We start from the raw sequence: 15,891 nt of genomic DNA on the forward strand, positions 1-15,891 counted from the left end.
AGCGAGTGCGTTGTCTGTCTGTTTGAGCCTTGTGAATGGCTGGCAACCAGTTCAGGGTGTCCCCTGCCCACAGCTGGGATGGACTCTGGCACCGCCGCAACCCCACTGAGGATAAGCGGTTCGGATAATGGATGGATGGATGAACAATGACATGCTTTTTTTTTGCAAAGATAAAACTGGACATTTCTAAGCAGCACAGTCGACAAGCTGTCACGGCACACTAGTTTGTCAAGAACCGGAACGGGAGGAGGAACTGTCAAGAACTGGAATGGGAGGACCGAGATGCGTGACATTTCTCACACAAGCACACAGTCTGGCGTAGAATGACAGGAAGCCAGAGGCTGACGAGATCGATACCAATTGCTTGAGCAGATATCGGACAGATGGGTTCGATAACGGACAGGACGGGACGGACAGGATTGATATCAGGCACTGGAGACTGGAGTCCGATAACAAGCAGGACGAAATAGACGGAAACAATATCAGACACTGGAGACCGAAATTAAACAGGACAAACTAGACGGGAACGCTACCAAACACAGGAGATCGATAACAAACAGAACAAAATAGCCGGGAACGAAACAGGAGATCGATATTACACAGGACAAAATAGACGGGAACAATACCAGACAGGAAACCAAAGCAGGAAACCGGAGTCAAAACCCACGTCTTGCGGGTGCAGAGGTTCGTTGACGGACTGACAAAAGGTGAGTGAGAGCACTGAGCTTAAATAGGAGGGAAGCCAATCAGTCAACGAGCCGCAGCTGGCGCCAAACGGGCGGGACACATTGGGCGCCATGGGCAACCGTGACGTTAGTTAAAACACTGCACTTTTGCGCTACGCAACGAAGTCTGTTAAAACTATTTAGATATCACTTTTTATTTAGTAAGACATTATTTAAAAAAGGGTCGGTAAAATGGTATTCCTTTATTCCTGTTTTGTCAATCAAAACAGCAGACAGGGAGAACAGTTCAAGACCACAATATAAATTATAAAAACACAACATTGACACAACATTGTTAGGAGCAAAATAAAAACATAAAATATTCCACCATCTAACTGCCTTAGACTCTGTGAAGCCAGCATGGATGCTTCACTGTCATCCATTTGTATTTTTTAGATTTAATTGTATGACAACAGAATAACAACATCCCCCAAAAGAGGAACAATAGCTCATGGCCACTTCCAGAAAAACGCAAAAAAAATGGGATTACATCTTCATTCACGCTAAATATTTGTATCGTGACTGGGAGTGCCGGCAGCAAAATTATTTGCCGGCAATGTATTTACGGTTTCGTACACCATTTATGGCCGAACTCAAGCACTTTTTAAGGACTTTCAAATCCATTTTTTAAAATTTGTCCAGTAACGTTAAAAGTAGAAATTTGGTGTGTATTTTGCATCTGGACAATTTTGTGATTTTATATTTTGCGTGTGCATTTATGGAGACACATGATTTCTAGGTCTTAAATGAATGCAGATTATTATTATCTGTGGATCAGAAAACCACATGTGCAAATATGAAATAAATCTCTCCCCATGTTGGTGGTATGTAAAATGACGATAATATGTAGCTTACATTTTCAGTTGCAGGAAGTTTGCTAGCTTAAAGCCCCAGTGTGTAATATTTGACCACTAGATGAAACTTTTGTCTCATGAGAACAAAATTCAGAAAAACATGGCGGCAACAACCAGGTATGGAATCCGCTTTGTAAAAGAATGACAAATTTCTCAACATACGATTTATATTTATATTTATATTCTTTGTTCCTTTATCTTCTTTGTTTTCTTTTATCCTCACTGTTAAATGTGAAACTGGAGTGCCACGTCCAATATGTTCAACCCATTTCGTAACAATAACAACAAAGGTACATTCTATTCTATTCTATTCTATAAAATTAATATTTGCGTAATAGTTCATGTATTTTTGCATTGTATTCAAATATTTTTTTTTACCCAATAATGTTTTTGCACCAGTAGGAGGCAGCAAATATTACACACTGTCCCTTTAATTTTTTTGCATTGGCCATAATAAATGTCCACAATCAGTATGTAATCCTTGCACTAATACACATTTCACAGTGCCCTGTTGGATGTAGCATTCACCAGTCCTCTTAGGCGTATTCCCTAGGACAATGCCGTACAAACTAAATCAGCTGCCGTTAATCAGGAAGGAAGAAATGCAACGGCAAAGCGAAGCCACTAGAAAGCAGACTTTTTGAGGAACGTGGCAGCAATTTCAAGCCTTTGCAAGAGCTTCACCCAAATTTCAAGCACTTTTCAATCCTTGAGTACACAACTTCAAAACGCAAGCATTTTCAAGGATTTCAAGCACCCGTACAAAACCTGAATATTCCGATTGCCTGGCTCGGATTCTCAAACACTGAAGTCATCCTCCGGTTATTGTCCGCAAGTCGACTTGAGAGCATCTCGTTTGCACGTCCGAGTGTTACTTGTTTTTACAGATGGACTCCAACCGATTCAAGAGTTTGATGTCGTCCTCTAGCTGCTTCAATTCCGTCTCCAGATTGGTTTTACGGCTCCTCATGGAAATTGTATCGATCACAAAAGGAAGGCGCAGGTATTCGGCATTGAGCTCGTTGTATTTCTGCTTCAGGTCCTGGGAAGAGAACCACATTTCAATTGATGTAGTCAATGCAATAACTTAGGTGTCATTACATCTAAACAGATGGAAACATTTCTGTTGTTATTAAAAGGGCTTTTTACATATACAGTGCCTTGCAAAAGTATTGGGCCCCAAGAACTTTTTCACATTAGGCTTCACATTTATACATATATAACTTTTCTCAGAATCAACAACACGAGTGAGACAATTGTTGTCATGATGACTGATTAATTTCACCTATGTCCGCTTGTTTGACGCCAGCCACTGCTGGCTTCCTGATTGGTTCCCAGTCCTACTTAAGTTTAGTCCTTTCACTCTCCTGTGTTCAGTCTATCTGCGAATCTCTATTTCTACAAGGCAAGCACTTTGACTCTGACTCCCGTCTTTCCCGCTTTTTGCACTTGTTTTCTACCCGTCTGTTCCTGATTTCCCCATTTGTCTCCGGGTACGACCTGGTTTTTGACCCTGACCACGTTTTGCTCTCCTGTCCCAGCTTACGACCTGTTTTTCGGTCCTCGACACCACGAACTCCCGCTCCGGAAGAACGACTTCCGCATTTGGAACACGCTCCGATCCCGTGAGCAGCTTGCTTCCCGTGTCCAGCGAGCATCGGATCCCTGGCACTGACTTTCCTCTATATATTTCAATAAACTTGTGAGTAAACGTTACGCGATTGGGTCTACCTTCTGTTCTGGATGTGATAATTGTGAAAGGACAACCAAATTTGGTCAACACTTTATATATTGTGTTAATAAATACAAAATTGAATAGTGGACATTTAAAAATAATTGTCCCCTTTAAAAGGAATACTTTGTCCAAACGCCTTTTGAGTAAATTGTCTGTCAGCTTCCTTTAAATGCTTCTTCCTGGTTCCACTGTGTAAGCATTTCATTCCTACTTTTACTGCTATCACAGCCACATTTTTTTGGGGAATATCTTTTTAAGTTTTGCAAGTATTGAGACAGAACTATTTTTTCATTCTTTCTTACAAAACAGCTGAAGTTCCTTAAGAAAAGCAACCACTGAGCGTGATGCTGCCATCACCATGTTTGATAGTGGGGATGTTGTTTTCAGGGTGATATGCAATGCCACTCTTACACCAAAAGTAACACTGCGTTTAACCCATAAAGGTTAATTTTAGTATCATCTGACCAAAGCACCTTGTTCAACACACTATTTGTGTCTCCCTTGTGGCTTCTTGCAAACGCCTTACGGCTTTTTTATGGTATACTTTCAGAAAGGGCTTTCTTCTTGCCATTCTTCCATGAAGGGCCAATTTAGGCAGAGTACGACTCTTAATTGTCTTATGGACAGATCGTTGCACCTAGGCTGTGTATGCCTGCAGGTCATCCGATGTAATAACAGGTCTCTTCCCTGATTAGTTCTCCTTGTTTAGGCAAAACGTTTAGAGGAACGGCCAGGTTTTGGTAGGTAAAGAGTGGTTTTATGCTCTCTCCATTTTGATAATATTGCTCGCACAGTGCTCTAGATGTGTAAATGTTGCAAAATCTTCTTGTATCCCATTCCTGCTTAGAACTTATCTGCAACTTCAGCCCTGACCTGCCTCGTGTTCCTTGGTCTTCATATCGCTAGTGTCTCCTTTCACAGACCTCTGAGCCCGTCAAAGAGCAGGTTCATTTTAAATGAGGCTTATTGACACACATGTGTACTCTGTCATTGTTAGTCATTTAGGTCGACGTTGGATCGTTCTGAATTCATCAGGGAACTTCGGGAGTCACTTGGCTGAACTGAGAAAACGCGGGTGCAATATTTTTGCAACAACTACTTTTCAGTTTTTTCGTTGCAAATAAAAAACAAAATTTTGAAATAATTTGGTTCCACTTCCCTATTGTGTCTCACATGTTTTCAGTTTTCAGCTATAAATTCGAAGCCTGAAATAAGGCAATACTTTCACTAGGCACTGTATGTGGTTAAACCAAAAATACATAGACATTCCCTACCACTCATACTCATTGATGTTTTGAATAAATGTGTATTCTTTTTTTTCGGTTGTGGTAAATACCTCAACGATGGACTGACACTCCTTGTCCGAAAGGTATTTCATGGTTTCGTGCTCTTCCTGCTTTTTCAGATTAATGTTGTACTCTTCCAGCGCCTTTTCATGCTTTGCTTTCCGGCGCAGCAGATAATTTGGTACTTCTCCATAATCCTGTGATAAGGTAACAAAAGAAACATTAGCTCCAAAGGGCCATTACTTAAATGTTAGATATACTGTAGATAAGGGGTCTCCATGTGGTGCCTGCAGGAACTTGGGCACCCCCAAACGACAGCTAAGGTGCCCCCTGACTTGTTCTGAAAATAGCTCACCAACGCTGGGTCATTGTGATTTTCTAGTAAAATTATTTTTGAGTGGTTGACTGAATCTTTTTAACCATCCTGGTAATATTATAGTAACAACATAGTAATAACATGATAAGTTGATATTTTAGAAATGCATATCAAACTAAGTGCCGTTTGCGCTAATCAGTAACAAATAGTAGCTCTCAGCTTGAAAAAGTTGGAGACCCCCGCTGTAGATGGTTAGATGAACTTATAAGTCCGACGGAATGACACTGACAGACAGACCAGAAAGACAGACAGAAACACAAAGCAGACTTTGAGTACCTTAAAAAAACCTACCTTTTTCCTTATATATGAAGGGACGAGTCCTGAGTTTCTTGTATGAGACTCCTTGTGTCCCTTGTTAGTGTCCACGACAGACGGGGGCATTTTGGGTCCCTTCGGCGTGGCTGTTTTCCTCTTTGTCGGGGTGCTGACAATAACGGGCGGCAGAAAGGGACCGGTGGGCACTGCTGGTTTCTTTGCTGAACAAATGTAATGACTCTTGACCTGTTTGACTAAACAACAAAAATAAAGTGAATGTTACAGGATCCTTTGTTTAAAACATGAATGATAGGGTGAGTATCTGATCTACATTTTAATTCACAAGTGGACCAGGGGAATATGTCTAAAGCAGGGGTTAGGAACATATGACTCGCGAGCCATATATCTCCTTTCATGCTGACTTTCTGTTATACCAGTACAATTTTAGAGTATGTGAAGCCAAAGTACAGAACGTGTTCAGTTCGGTCAAACATGTATAAGGCAATGTATCAACTACATTTTACTCTCTCAGTGTTAGACCAACAAACCCCGTTTTGTCTGTAAGAATCCTTCACATGGAAGCTCATTATACAGTTTATGTGCATTGTTGAGATGTTTTATGACGAAAACCCAAAAAACAAACTGTAAACACCCAAAAATACCAGCTTAGCACCGAGGGCAATTTGATTGGGTGGGAGGTAGGTGTGTGCTGATCTCTGCTACCGTAGCGCACTCCCCTAGATACATCCGTATCCTTCTCGTTTGCAGGCCAGACACCTCTCGCTAGTTCGTGCTTCGGTTATCGCGCCTTCACTGCATCACAGATTTTCAGTTGAATAGCTTTGTCATTAGATTCAAGATTGGGCCTAAAAAAGCCAACCCATCCCAACCCAGCCTGCGCGTATAAAAGCTCAAACCAGCCCGAGAACGACCGATTGACTTGATTTGAGGGACTGAGCCCCAAAGTAAACCCGAATTTTCACATTTTATTTGTGAGGAAGAATGGTGATTTTGGCCGTCCCTTCAAACAACCCCCCGAGAGGGCCCGCCGAACAGCAAAGCGCCAAATGAAATGTATTAAATGAACTCAGACAGTGAGGAAAGTCAGAAGAGCATGGGTTATTATCGGGTTCAGAAATGACTGAGGCGGCGTCGAGAGGGAAGCTAGAAGCGAGGCTGCAGGTCCGGCCTACTGCTAAACCTAGGCTAATAACTCTCTTAAGCCACCCTTGCCGAGCCTGTATCTCTTTAACACAGGATCCATTACCCATGAAAAAGATGACCTGGACCTACACTACATGGGAAACCACTACCTTCGGAACGGTTGTATTTTAATCATTGCGGAGACCTGGCTCAATCGGCAATCCCTGATGCTAGCGTGCAGTTACCCAGCTGCTCTCTAAAAAGCTTTTTTGCACTGAAAGAGAATTTCGTTGTACTTTTGTATAATTCCAATAAAGACCATTTGTTCAACTGCAATTCTGTGTTCTGTGTTTTTATCTGTAGACCTATAGTTGTTACAATCGTATACCTTCAGTCAGAAAGGACATCATCTCTAGGTAAGTGTATCCCTTGGGTTTTTTTATAAAGGTGCGACGCTATTTTGCAGAATTTCCCGTTTGGCAGGGGGTTCAGATGCCCATCAACTGCGATAACCGAGGGATTTCTGTATTGTGTGACATTTTTACAAAAGAACTCTGCTCGCACCTTGTTTTGAAATTGTTATTTTCGACACAAATGAAAGTTAAAATGAGCCTCAATGATCTTGACCTGTGGGGATATAAATAACTTTATAAACACTCAAGGTATTTTGACTATGGAATGTCCACGCCTTTGCGGTGTTCGTACTTTCATTTCATTTTTTTCACTCTTGTCACACAAAATGTTCAGGAGGACCTTACCTATGCATACACAGATATTTTTTGTATTCCCTCTGTAGTGTTTTTGTTCCATGTTATTTTAAATTAAATTAAAAAGACTATCTATCCTGGTCATATCCCTCAAGAGGGGTGATCGACAGCAAGACAAACTCATACAAAAACAAAGAAAATAAAAAAAGGGCAAAAGTAGCAAAAAAACACACACAAACATTTTTGGACCATGGCCAACCCAAATGCCCAAACACCCAAACAAGTTAGGCACCTCGGCACCCAAGTTGGTCATGCTTTCGTCCCTCCAGATGAAACAGGACACAAGAAAGCGGCCATGTCACTCGGATCAGAGTGACACAGCACACTCTTCTTTCTGTTCAACAGCAGGGCCCGACAGCTTACACTGGTTTACCCCTGCCGCATCATACAGGTGCCCTGCCCATCCCTTAGAACACATCTAAACATCCCACGATCCTTTTACAACACCTCTCCACTCCTTCCTATCACCAACAAGAGCTCTAGCTTCCATTATATTTAGACCTCTTTCCTGCAGTGCACTCATAACACCATTCATCCACGTCAATTGCGGTCTTTCTCTTGGTCTCCTTCCATTAACTTCTGCTCTGTAGATCCTCTTCAACGTTCACTCCTCATCCATCCTCTCCATGTGTCCACACCAACCGAGTACTCTCTTATCCACACGCTTGCTCATTTCCACTACTACTCAGGTTCTGTCTCTCACAATTTCATTTCTCAATTTATCCAATCTTGTCACTCTTAACATACTCCTCAAACACTTCATCTCAAAAACATTAAATTTCCTTCACAAATCTGCGTTCGGATTAAAAAGACAATATGGAAAAATACGTCAAAGGGTTAAGTAGCTCAGGGAGATAGACACATTTTAAGTGGTTTATTTGGTAATATGGGACACAGGCTCTGGAATTGTAATCATTCAATAGATTTTTATCAAATCATCACACAAATAAAATGTGCAGAAGAATTAGCTTTGTAAAGAGAGTTAGTTTGGTGGTTTTGTCTTAAAATATATTGCCTGGCTATTCCAAAAATTCTAAATATTTTGCTTTCACGATTCAAAATGGTTCCCAGCCCATGCTTTAGAGGTAAACATGTCACAACAATCAAACAATGACAAAAACAACTTACTTTCGGGTAGTTTGGGCTCTTTCGAGTGCTTTTTCAGGTAATTAGTCGGTGTGGGCATATCCACTCTGGTTGGCCCCATCGTTCTCTTGTAATTTGTTGACTTGGTTTCTTCAAGAACTGTTGGCCTGAACTTGGAGACATACCTTGGAAAGCAGAATTGAAACAGGAACATTTTTTATGTATAGATTTAAAAGAAACAAACGATCCAACTGTTTAGATCCAGCAGTTTCCCTTTTTTGTTGTTGTCACCGGTCGGGATCAAGTTGACGAGTTACCTTTCCGGCTTCTCGATGATGACAGTCTTCTCAATGAAATTGTGAATTGACTCAAGTGGGTACAATTCGTCAGCCATTTCTACGTTATTAAACCAGGGGAGCTAATCGCTAGCCAGCAGTGAAGGTCCCAGTCTGTGTCAGCTGAGTGTCACGGGTTCCGATCCAAAAATTGATCATGATTTGCCTGTATCACATGTAAAAGCTATGTAATAAACCCACGGACATGTTAGCGATGACATCATGAATTTTAGTCACTGTATATTAAGGCTGTGATTGCCTCTTCTCCGACACGTCACTCCCCAGTGAACGCATCGCTCGGTCGTGTGACGTCAGCCTTCACTCTGTTTACGTTAGGACGTCATCGCACCTTCAACATTTTAGTGGAGTCGGCAAAAAGCAGAATATCGAGAATAGGAAGGATTTGCAAGTAGGGGAAAGAACCTGAGGAAGTTGGGTGGACCAGAGAAGGTGGAGCTTTATCCTCAGGGGGAAACGATTTGCAGAGTCTGCCAACACATGAGAGCCTGAGGAGAACTTGGATTGTATGGACCTCATCAGCTCATTCATGGGTGGTGAGAATTACAAGGAGAAACAGCCTTCTCAGAAGAAAAAGTTGTCCTCGGTCTCTGAAACGGGAACCGAGAGAAAAGATGAGGGACCCAGAGGCTTTGCCAGGAGACTCCATCCAGAGAAAATCGTCAATGCAACCAACGCGCCTGGAGAGCTGATGTTCCTGATGAAATGGAAAGGATTGGATCAATGTGACTTGGTGCCAGCTCGCGAGGCCAACATCAGATGCCCTCAAATCGTCATTGCCTTCTACGAGGAGAGACTGCTATGGCGTGAACATTAACATCTAATCTTGAAACTTGGGCTGGGTGGATTGATGGAAATATCGATATTATTGAAATTGCTGGGAATTAAACTAATAAAGAAGTAGCGTTTACCAAATTGTTCAAATTAGTTATCTGACTCCATTCACCCAACAATGCATGCTCGTTTCTTTTCGGGAAAATATGGGCAAGAGACCGGCATTTCCACTCGGGGGCAGATTTAATTGCTTAAACAATAAACTAAGTGAATTCGATCGAATTAGCTGAATTATTGTCGCTCGAGGCTTCATCGAGCCTCCTTTTCTATTGTCCCTCGCGATCGATTTTCTGAAGTTCTTTCTCTGCCCAAGCCTTCCTCCCAAGCTGGCGTGTCGGCCACCCCCATGGGCGGGCCAGGAACGCCCATGTGGGCTCCACCTCGTCGCCTCGATGTCTGAAGAAACTCAAAACAACACCAAGCGCTTTCACGTCACCAGGGCCCGTTCTCCAAACATCGCCCGGCACCTGCGTCAGAATTCTGTTATCAACAGAACTAAACAAAACATTCGCATTCGGAACGGCGTGACCTGTCATTGACCTTAAGCCTTCTCTGTGAAAAATCTTCATTGCATTCAATAAATGTAACTTGAATACAATTTGATAAAATCCCTTATAGTCAAATAAATAAAATCCTTCAATACAGTGCAAATACTTGGATCAGATTGATACTATTGTCCTGCAATTAATACCTCACCCTTCCACCAAATTTCTCAAGCGCCGCCTTTCAATGTAGATAGGGAAGCCCTTCTCCCCCCACGGCCACCCTCTTCATGAGGGTGGCCAACCTGGTCCTCAAGAGCCTCAAAACCTGCAAGTTTTGAAGGTTTCTCATCTCCAATTTAGCCGATGCAAATGATTGTCTCATTAGCAAGCCGTGTTTGAGCTTAATAACATTCCCGGTGATTTGAATCGCCTGCACTGGAGCAGGGAAACCTCCAAAACATGCAGGATATGAGACTCTCAAGTACCGGGTTTGCCACCCCTGCTCTAAGTTTATGCCAGGCACACTCTTAGCACCTCTCCCTACCTGGTCTGCTGCTGTATTTTGCCTACCAGGCAGAAAAAAGGGCCAAATCTACACACGTACCCTTATCAGAAGCTAAATATGACAGAGGGGAACAGGAAGCACGTGCTGTGTGGACTTATTTTTATCAACAACATAAAATGGCAAAGCCACGAGTCATTTGTGTGATAAAGTGATCCGCAAATTTACATAAACATGAAAAAATACACTCTGCGAAGAACAACATTGAGGAAACAAACAAAAATGTAAATATGTTACTGTTCCTGAACAAAAACCTGTAAATCTTGTGTTACTATGACAGTAGATCCAAAAGGGTAAATGGCCTGCATTTATATAGCACTTTTCAAGTCAATGAAGACCTCCCAAAGTGCTTTACAATGTGCTTCACACTTAGCTATTCACACACACACTTACACGCCAATAGGGAGTCAGCCATGTAAGGCCCTTACCTGCTTATTGGGGGCATTAGGGATTCAGTGTCTTGCCCAAGGACACTTTGACATATAACACGGAGGAGCCGGGAATCGAACCTGCGACCTCTTGATCCCAAGACGAGCGCTCTACCTCCTGAGGCTTTTATGTTAATTGATGATTTTTTTTGGTTCAACTCACTTGACTGAAGCTCCGTAACAATTGTTGTAGATAATTTTATTTTCATACTGTTAAAGGTTTTAAGATTGTTCTGTTTACACTACTTGCACTTTAAGAATTTATTTTCAAAATATTGTGCAATGAAAGGTAGAGATCACATATTGACCTTGTTATATTTCTATTTTTGTTATATTGCTGTTTTTAATTGACTTTTTTCTGAATCAGTTGTAATAAAAATATATTTTTATACTGTTAAAGTTTGAAAAGTAGTTATTTATTTAAGAGTGAAATGTTTTAGTGCATAAAGGGAGGATTCAATAATTCAATGATTGTCACGGTTGCCGTGGCTCCCAATTGGCCCCGCCCATGTGGCGCCAGCTGTGGCTTGTTGACAGATTGGCTTTTGGGCTATTTAAGCTCAGTGCTCTCACTTTTCCTTTGTCAGTCTGTCAACGAACCTTTGACCCACAAGACGTGGGTTTTGACTCGGTCCTGTTACCTGTTGGTATTTCTTGTCCGGTATGGTTCCCGTTTATTTTATCCTGTTTAATATCGGTTTCCAGTTTCGTTCCCGTCTGTTTGTCCTGTTTAATTTCAATATCCTGTTTTGATATCAATCATGTCTGTCCCGTTGTTTAATATCAGTTTCCAGTTTCGTTCCCATCTAGTTTGTCTTGTTTAATTTTAATATCCTGTTTTGATATCAATCCTGTCCGTCCCGTTCTGTCCAGTATCGACCCCATCTGTCCAATATCTGTTCAGGCAATTGGTATCGATCTTGTCGGCCTCTGGCTTCCTATTCTTGACAATGATCATGACATTCCCAAGCAAAAAGTGTCGCTATCGGATCAGTATTGATACCAACATTCTCAGTATCGCACACCCCTTTCTTAAATGACTTGTTCTCAAAAAGTATCTGATACTTGCTCGGCAGAAGCTGCCGCTTCCTGGTTTTGATATCTGAAGTTGCTTAGAGTTCCGCACAGCTTACACGCTACCGTCATTGTTTTCGGCATCCACATTGGTGCGTTTATTTTGTTTTGTCGTAGTTTGATAATGAGATAGTTCCTCTTTATATGACATCTGTACTACTGGAGGGGTAGTGGTGATATTTCTGTCCCTCATCGCTGCGATCCAGGTTCGATTCCCGTTGGAAACTATATTTGGTGATTTTAACGAGCCATATACTTAGACTGATTTTTCTATGCACCATTATACGGTGTAAATGTATAAAAAGCCCAAAAATAAACAGGTTTCTCTTACAGTAGTAAATATTACTTTGAATGATATTAAGATTGTTGTGAGGGTCTGTTGGGAACTTCTAGAAGACTGCGGCAGACTTTCGCCTATGTCCCGAGGGAGACTATGGACATCGAGTCTGAGTGGACCATGTTCTGTGCCTCCATAGTCAAGGCGGCTGATCAGAGCTTTGGGAGTGAGAAAGTCAGAAACCCTCAGACCTGTTGGTGGTCACTGTCAGTAAGGGATGCGATCAAGCTGAAAAACAAAGTCTTATCAGGCCTTCCTTGCTTGTGGGACTCCAGAAGCAGCTGGCAGGTATGGGGCTTCAACAGTCGCAGGGGTAAAAACTTGTGCATGGGAGGAGTTTGGCGAGGCCATGGAAGGCAACTTCTGAACGGCTTGGAGGAAACTGGTTCACCGGCATTTTACGGGGGGAAAGTCGACACTGTATAGTGGAAATGAGAAGCACGGCCAAGAAGCCATTCCCCCGCCAGGTCAAAGAAATCATCAGGGAACTTCTGGAGTCAGTTGGCTTAGCTGAGAGAACAGGGGCCCTATTTTAACACTTCAGTTTTTTTCCTTTTAAATCTGTATCTACATCTAAACTACTTGAGAAATCCCCATGCGTTATTGCGTGTGTGTGTGTGTGTGTGTGTGTGGTCATACGTGACCTATAGGCTATAAAACAGCTGAACCTATTTTCGTGAAAATTTACACATTTGAGTGTCTTTAGCTAGGTTCTGTGTCAAGGCAGCAACAATAACTCGTGACTTCAAGAGTCAAGAATGTCATGATTGCCCATTGCCCTCACCTCTGCCCGCTCCTTTGGCGCCAACTGCTGCTCGTTGTCTGATTGGTTCACCTATTTAAACTCAACGCTCCTGGTCAGTCCGTCAGCAAACCTCCGCACATGCAAGGCAAGTACTATTTGACTCTGGCTCCCGTCTGTTCTGTCCTTACCTGTATCCTGCTCGTCTGCCCCTGGATCCCCGATCGTCTCCGGCTCCCCGACTTTATTCTTCCTTTGACCAAGCTCCGATCTGCCGCCCTGGCTACTCGCCCCGTCTTTGCCCACCGACCACGCTCTGCTCTCCTGTCCTGGCTACTCGTTTCTGCCCATCGACCATGCTCCGATTACCCGTCCTGGCTACTCACCTCGTTTCCGCCTTCCGACCACGCGCCAATCCCGTGATCTACCTGCTCCTCCTGCTCAGCAATCGCAGGATTGCTGGCGCTTACTTTCCTGTACCTGACTTCTCAACTTCAGCAGTAAAGTTTGTTGTGAAACGTTACGCGTTTGGGTCTACCATCTGTTCTGGTTCTGTCAAAGAGAAAATCTGCAGTTTCAAAAGCGTTCTCCTTTTGAGCCCCGGCGCTTTGGAATGCTGTTTTCTGACATAAAATCTTCAAACTCAGTGGAAGTGTTTAAATCTAGACTTAAAGGACACTTATATTTGATAGCTTGTGGTTGATGCCAACCGCATACTTTTTTATCTGTCCTTTGCGGCTACCTGGCTGGTAGCAGAGTGGGGGAGAAACTGCAAGTTACTTACACCCTAATCATATCAGTGGATGGATTCAAGGAGAATGGTTCACACTGCCTCATTTCAACACACAAAATCTTTATTAGGGTGAGGCCTATGTCACGACCCGAACAAGCAGTGGACCTAAATGCGTAACGTTTCACACAATGCTTTATTAAGGGATCGGAGAAGTCAGGGTGAGAGGAAAAAGACAGGGATCTGGTGCTCACTGGGCAGGGGGAGCAGGAAGCCCTCTCGGCCAGTGACAGGTGGCAAGTCGGGTAGCCGGGACAGGAGAAGCAAGCGTGGTCGGGGATCGGAAGCAAGTCAGGTAACCGGAGATGATAGGTAAGCCAGGAACAGGGGATCGATACAGGAAACAGGGGGCGGAATCAGGCAGGATGCAGGAACAGGTCGGAATCAAAACGGGAGCCAGAGTCAAAAAGTGCTTGCCTTGCATGAGCTGAGATTCGCTGACGGACTGACCAAGAGTGACCGTGAAAGTAGTGCTTAAACAGGGAGAAGGATAATTAGGGAATGAGTGGCAGTTGGGGCTGAAAGAGTGAGCGCAGGTGAGGGCAATTAGCGGGCAAGTGACAGAATCGTGACAGCCAAGGCCACTTCAAATCAATATTGGACTATTCAAATAATTGCGACTTGACTTAAATGTGACCATTAAAAACAAGACAATTTTGTTTATCACGGGTTCTTTCTGGAACTTAACCCCCACAATAAACGAGCGTTCTCAAATATTTTTATTTACATTTTATTTGGTACAGACAACTGAGGGAGACACAGGACTTACATTGAGCATGTACATATGCCAATACCCCCCTAAATAAAACATTCAGCCACACATTCACACCATCCAGAAAACTAAAAAAAATAATTCAGTCAATAAATGAAATAAGAAACTAGGATATATAATAATAATAATAATAATAATCAAACATGTAAATTAAATGATTAATAACAGTAATAATCAATTCATTTGAAAACGAGGATAAGAAAAAAAATAACGAAGAAAAGAAATATTAATACAAGCATGAAAATGGGTCAAGGCTTAAAAATTTGGGAAATGGTGTGGAGGAAATATCGTATTTGTGTATAACGCACACCCCTAATTTTCGATTAAAGATCAGATTTTGTTGACTTTTACTCAGCTTAAACTTTGCATTGTAACTGACAAACGTTATTGATTACCTGCGGCCATGATTCTTATCATTTATTGACAACTTTAAACATAAAACCAACATAAAATTTAGAAGTGTGCGGCACAGTTCTGAGGTCGTGGGAACCTCCTGAGTGGGTTCAAATCCAGCTCCCGGCCTTACTGTGCGGAGTTTGTATGTTCTCCCCGTGCTTGCGTGGGTTTCCTCCGGGCACTCCGGTTTCCTCCCACATTCCAAAAACATGCATTTCAGGTGAATTGGCCGGTCCAAATTGTCCCTAGGTGAGACTGAGCGAGTGAGTTGTCTGTCCCCGTGTGCCCTGCGATTGGCTGGCAACCAGTCCAGGGTGTCCCCTGCCCACTGCCCGATGATTGCTAGGATGGGCTCCAGCATCCCCGCGACCCTACTGAGGATAAGCGGTGCAGCTGATGGGAAATTTAGAATGCATTTATTCAATGTCCTTCAAAATCCGATTCATCATCAGATACACCAAAAGAGATGTTTCACTCGTCGTGCTTTTTTTGCATTGATTGATATCTTTCAGGACTTGGTTTTCTCCATTTTCTAACATTTATCTCTGGTACCATGAATAAAATTATGTGATGAGAGAAAACCGAATGCGAATTACACACGAACACAGTACACCTTCCCTAATTTAAATACACCACCCGATTAACTCTGGGAAATTTTACAACACCCTCTTCCCCGCCTCAAAACATTTTCTCTTCTGATCTATATAATTCACATAGATCACTCGTTTGACTTCAAAACGATGCATTTCATGCTTGATAATAAAATAAAACCTCTGAGCTAATGATCATTTACATCAGGGGTGTCAGACAGGCGCCCACGGGCAAGATCAGGCCCGCTAAGGGATTGAATCTGGCCCGAGAGACAACGCAGAGGGAAGCGCAAGAGAAAAA

General features: G+C 42.6%; 1 protein-coding gene and 1 pseudogene across 1 annotated transcript; one reads left to right on the forward strand and one right to left on the reverse strand.

Annotated features, from left to right (window-relative positions):
* Positions 1–909: 909 nt before the first annotated feature.
* LOC148349567 (enkurin-like) lies at positions 910–8,795 on the reverse strand. The gene is made up of 5 exons (XM_088321827.1): positions 8,545–8,795; positions 8,270–8,412; positions 5,268–5,485; positions 4,651–4,797; positions 910–2,621 (listed from the first exon to the last, which is right to left on the reverse strand). Exons 1-5 carry the CDS (start codon positions 8,619–8,621, stop codon positions 2,451–2,453), a joined length of 756 nt encoding a protein of 251 aa, XP_088177953.1. The 5' UTR covers positions 8,622–8,795; the 3' UTR covers positions 910–2,450.
* Positions 8,796–9,088: 293 nt separating this feature from the next.
* Positions 9,089–9,397, forward strand: LOC148349568 (chromobox protein homolog 3 pseudogene; annotated as a pseudogene).
* The last annotated feature ends 6,494 nt before the right edge of the window (positions 9,398–15,891 follow it).

Source organism: Urocampus carinirostris, chromosome 17, assembly GCF_059441175.1.
Source record: "Urocampus carinirostris isolate Australia breed hairy pipefish chromosome 17, RoL_Ucar_1.0, whole genome shotgun sequence".
Taxonomy (NCBI): Eukaryota; Metazoa; Chordata; class Actinopteri; order Syngnathiformes; family Syngnathidae; genus Urocampus; species Urocampus carinirostris.

Coding starts and splice junctions, on each gene's coding strand:
- LOC148349567 (XM_088321827.1), bottom strand. CDS start 8,621: ATGGCTGACGAATTGTACCCACTTGAGTCAATTCACAATTTCATTGAG. Junction 8,413..8,544: donor ATCATCGAGAAGCCGGAAAG/GTAACTCGTCAA, acceptor CTGCTTTCCAAG/GTATGTCTCCAAGTTCAGGC. Junction 5,486..8,269: donor AGAGCCCAAACTACCCGAAA/GTAAGTTGTTTT, acceptor TTTGTTGTTTAG/TCAAACAGGTCAAGAGTCAT.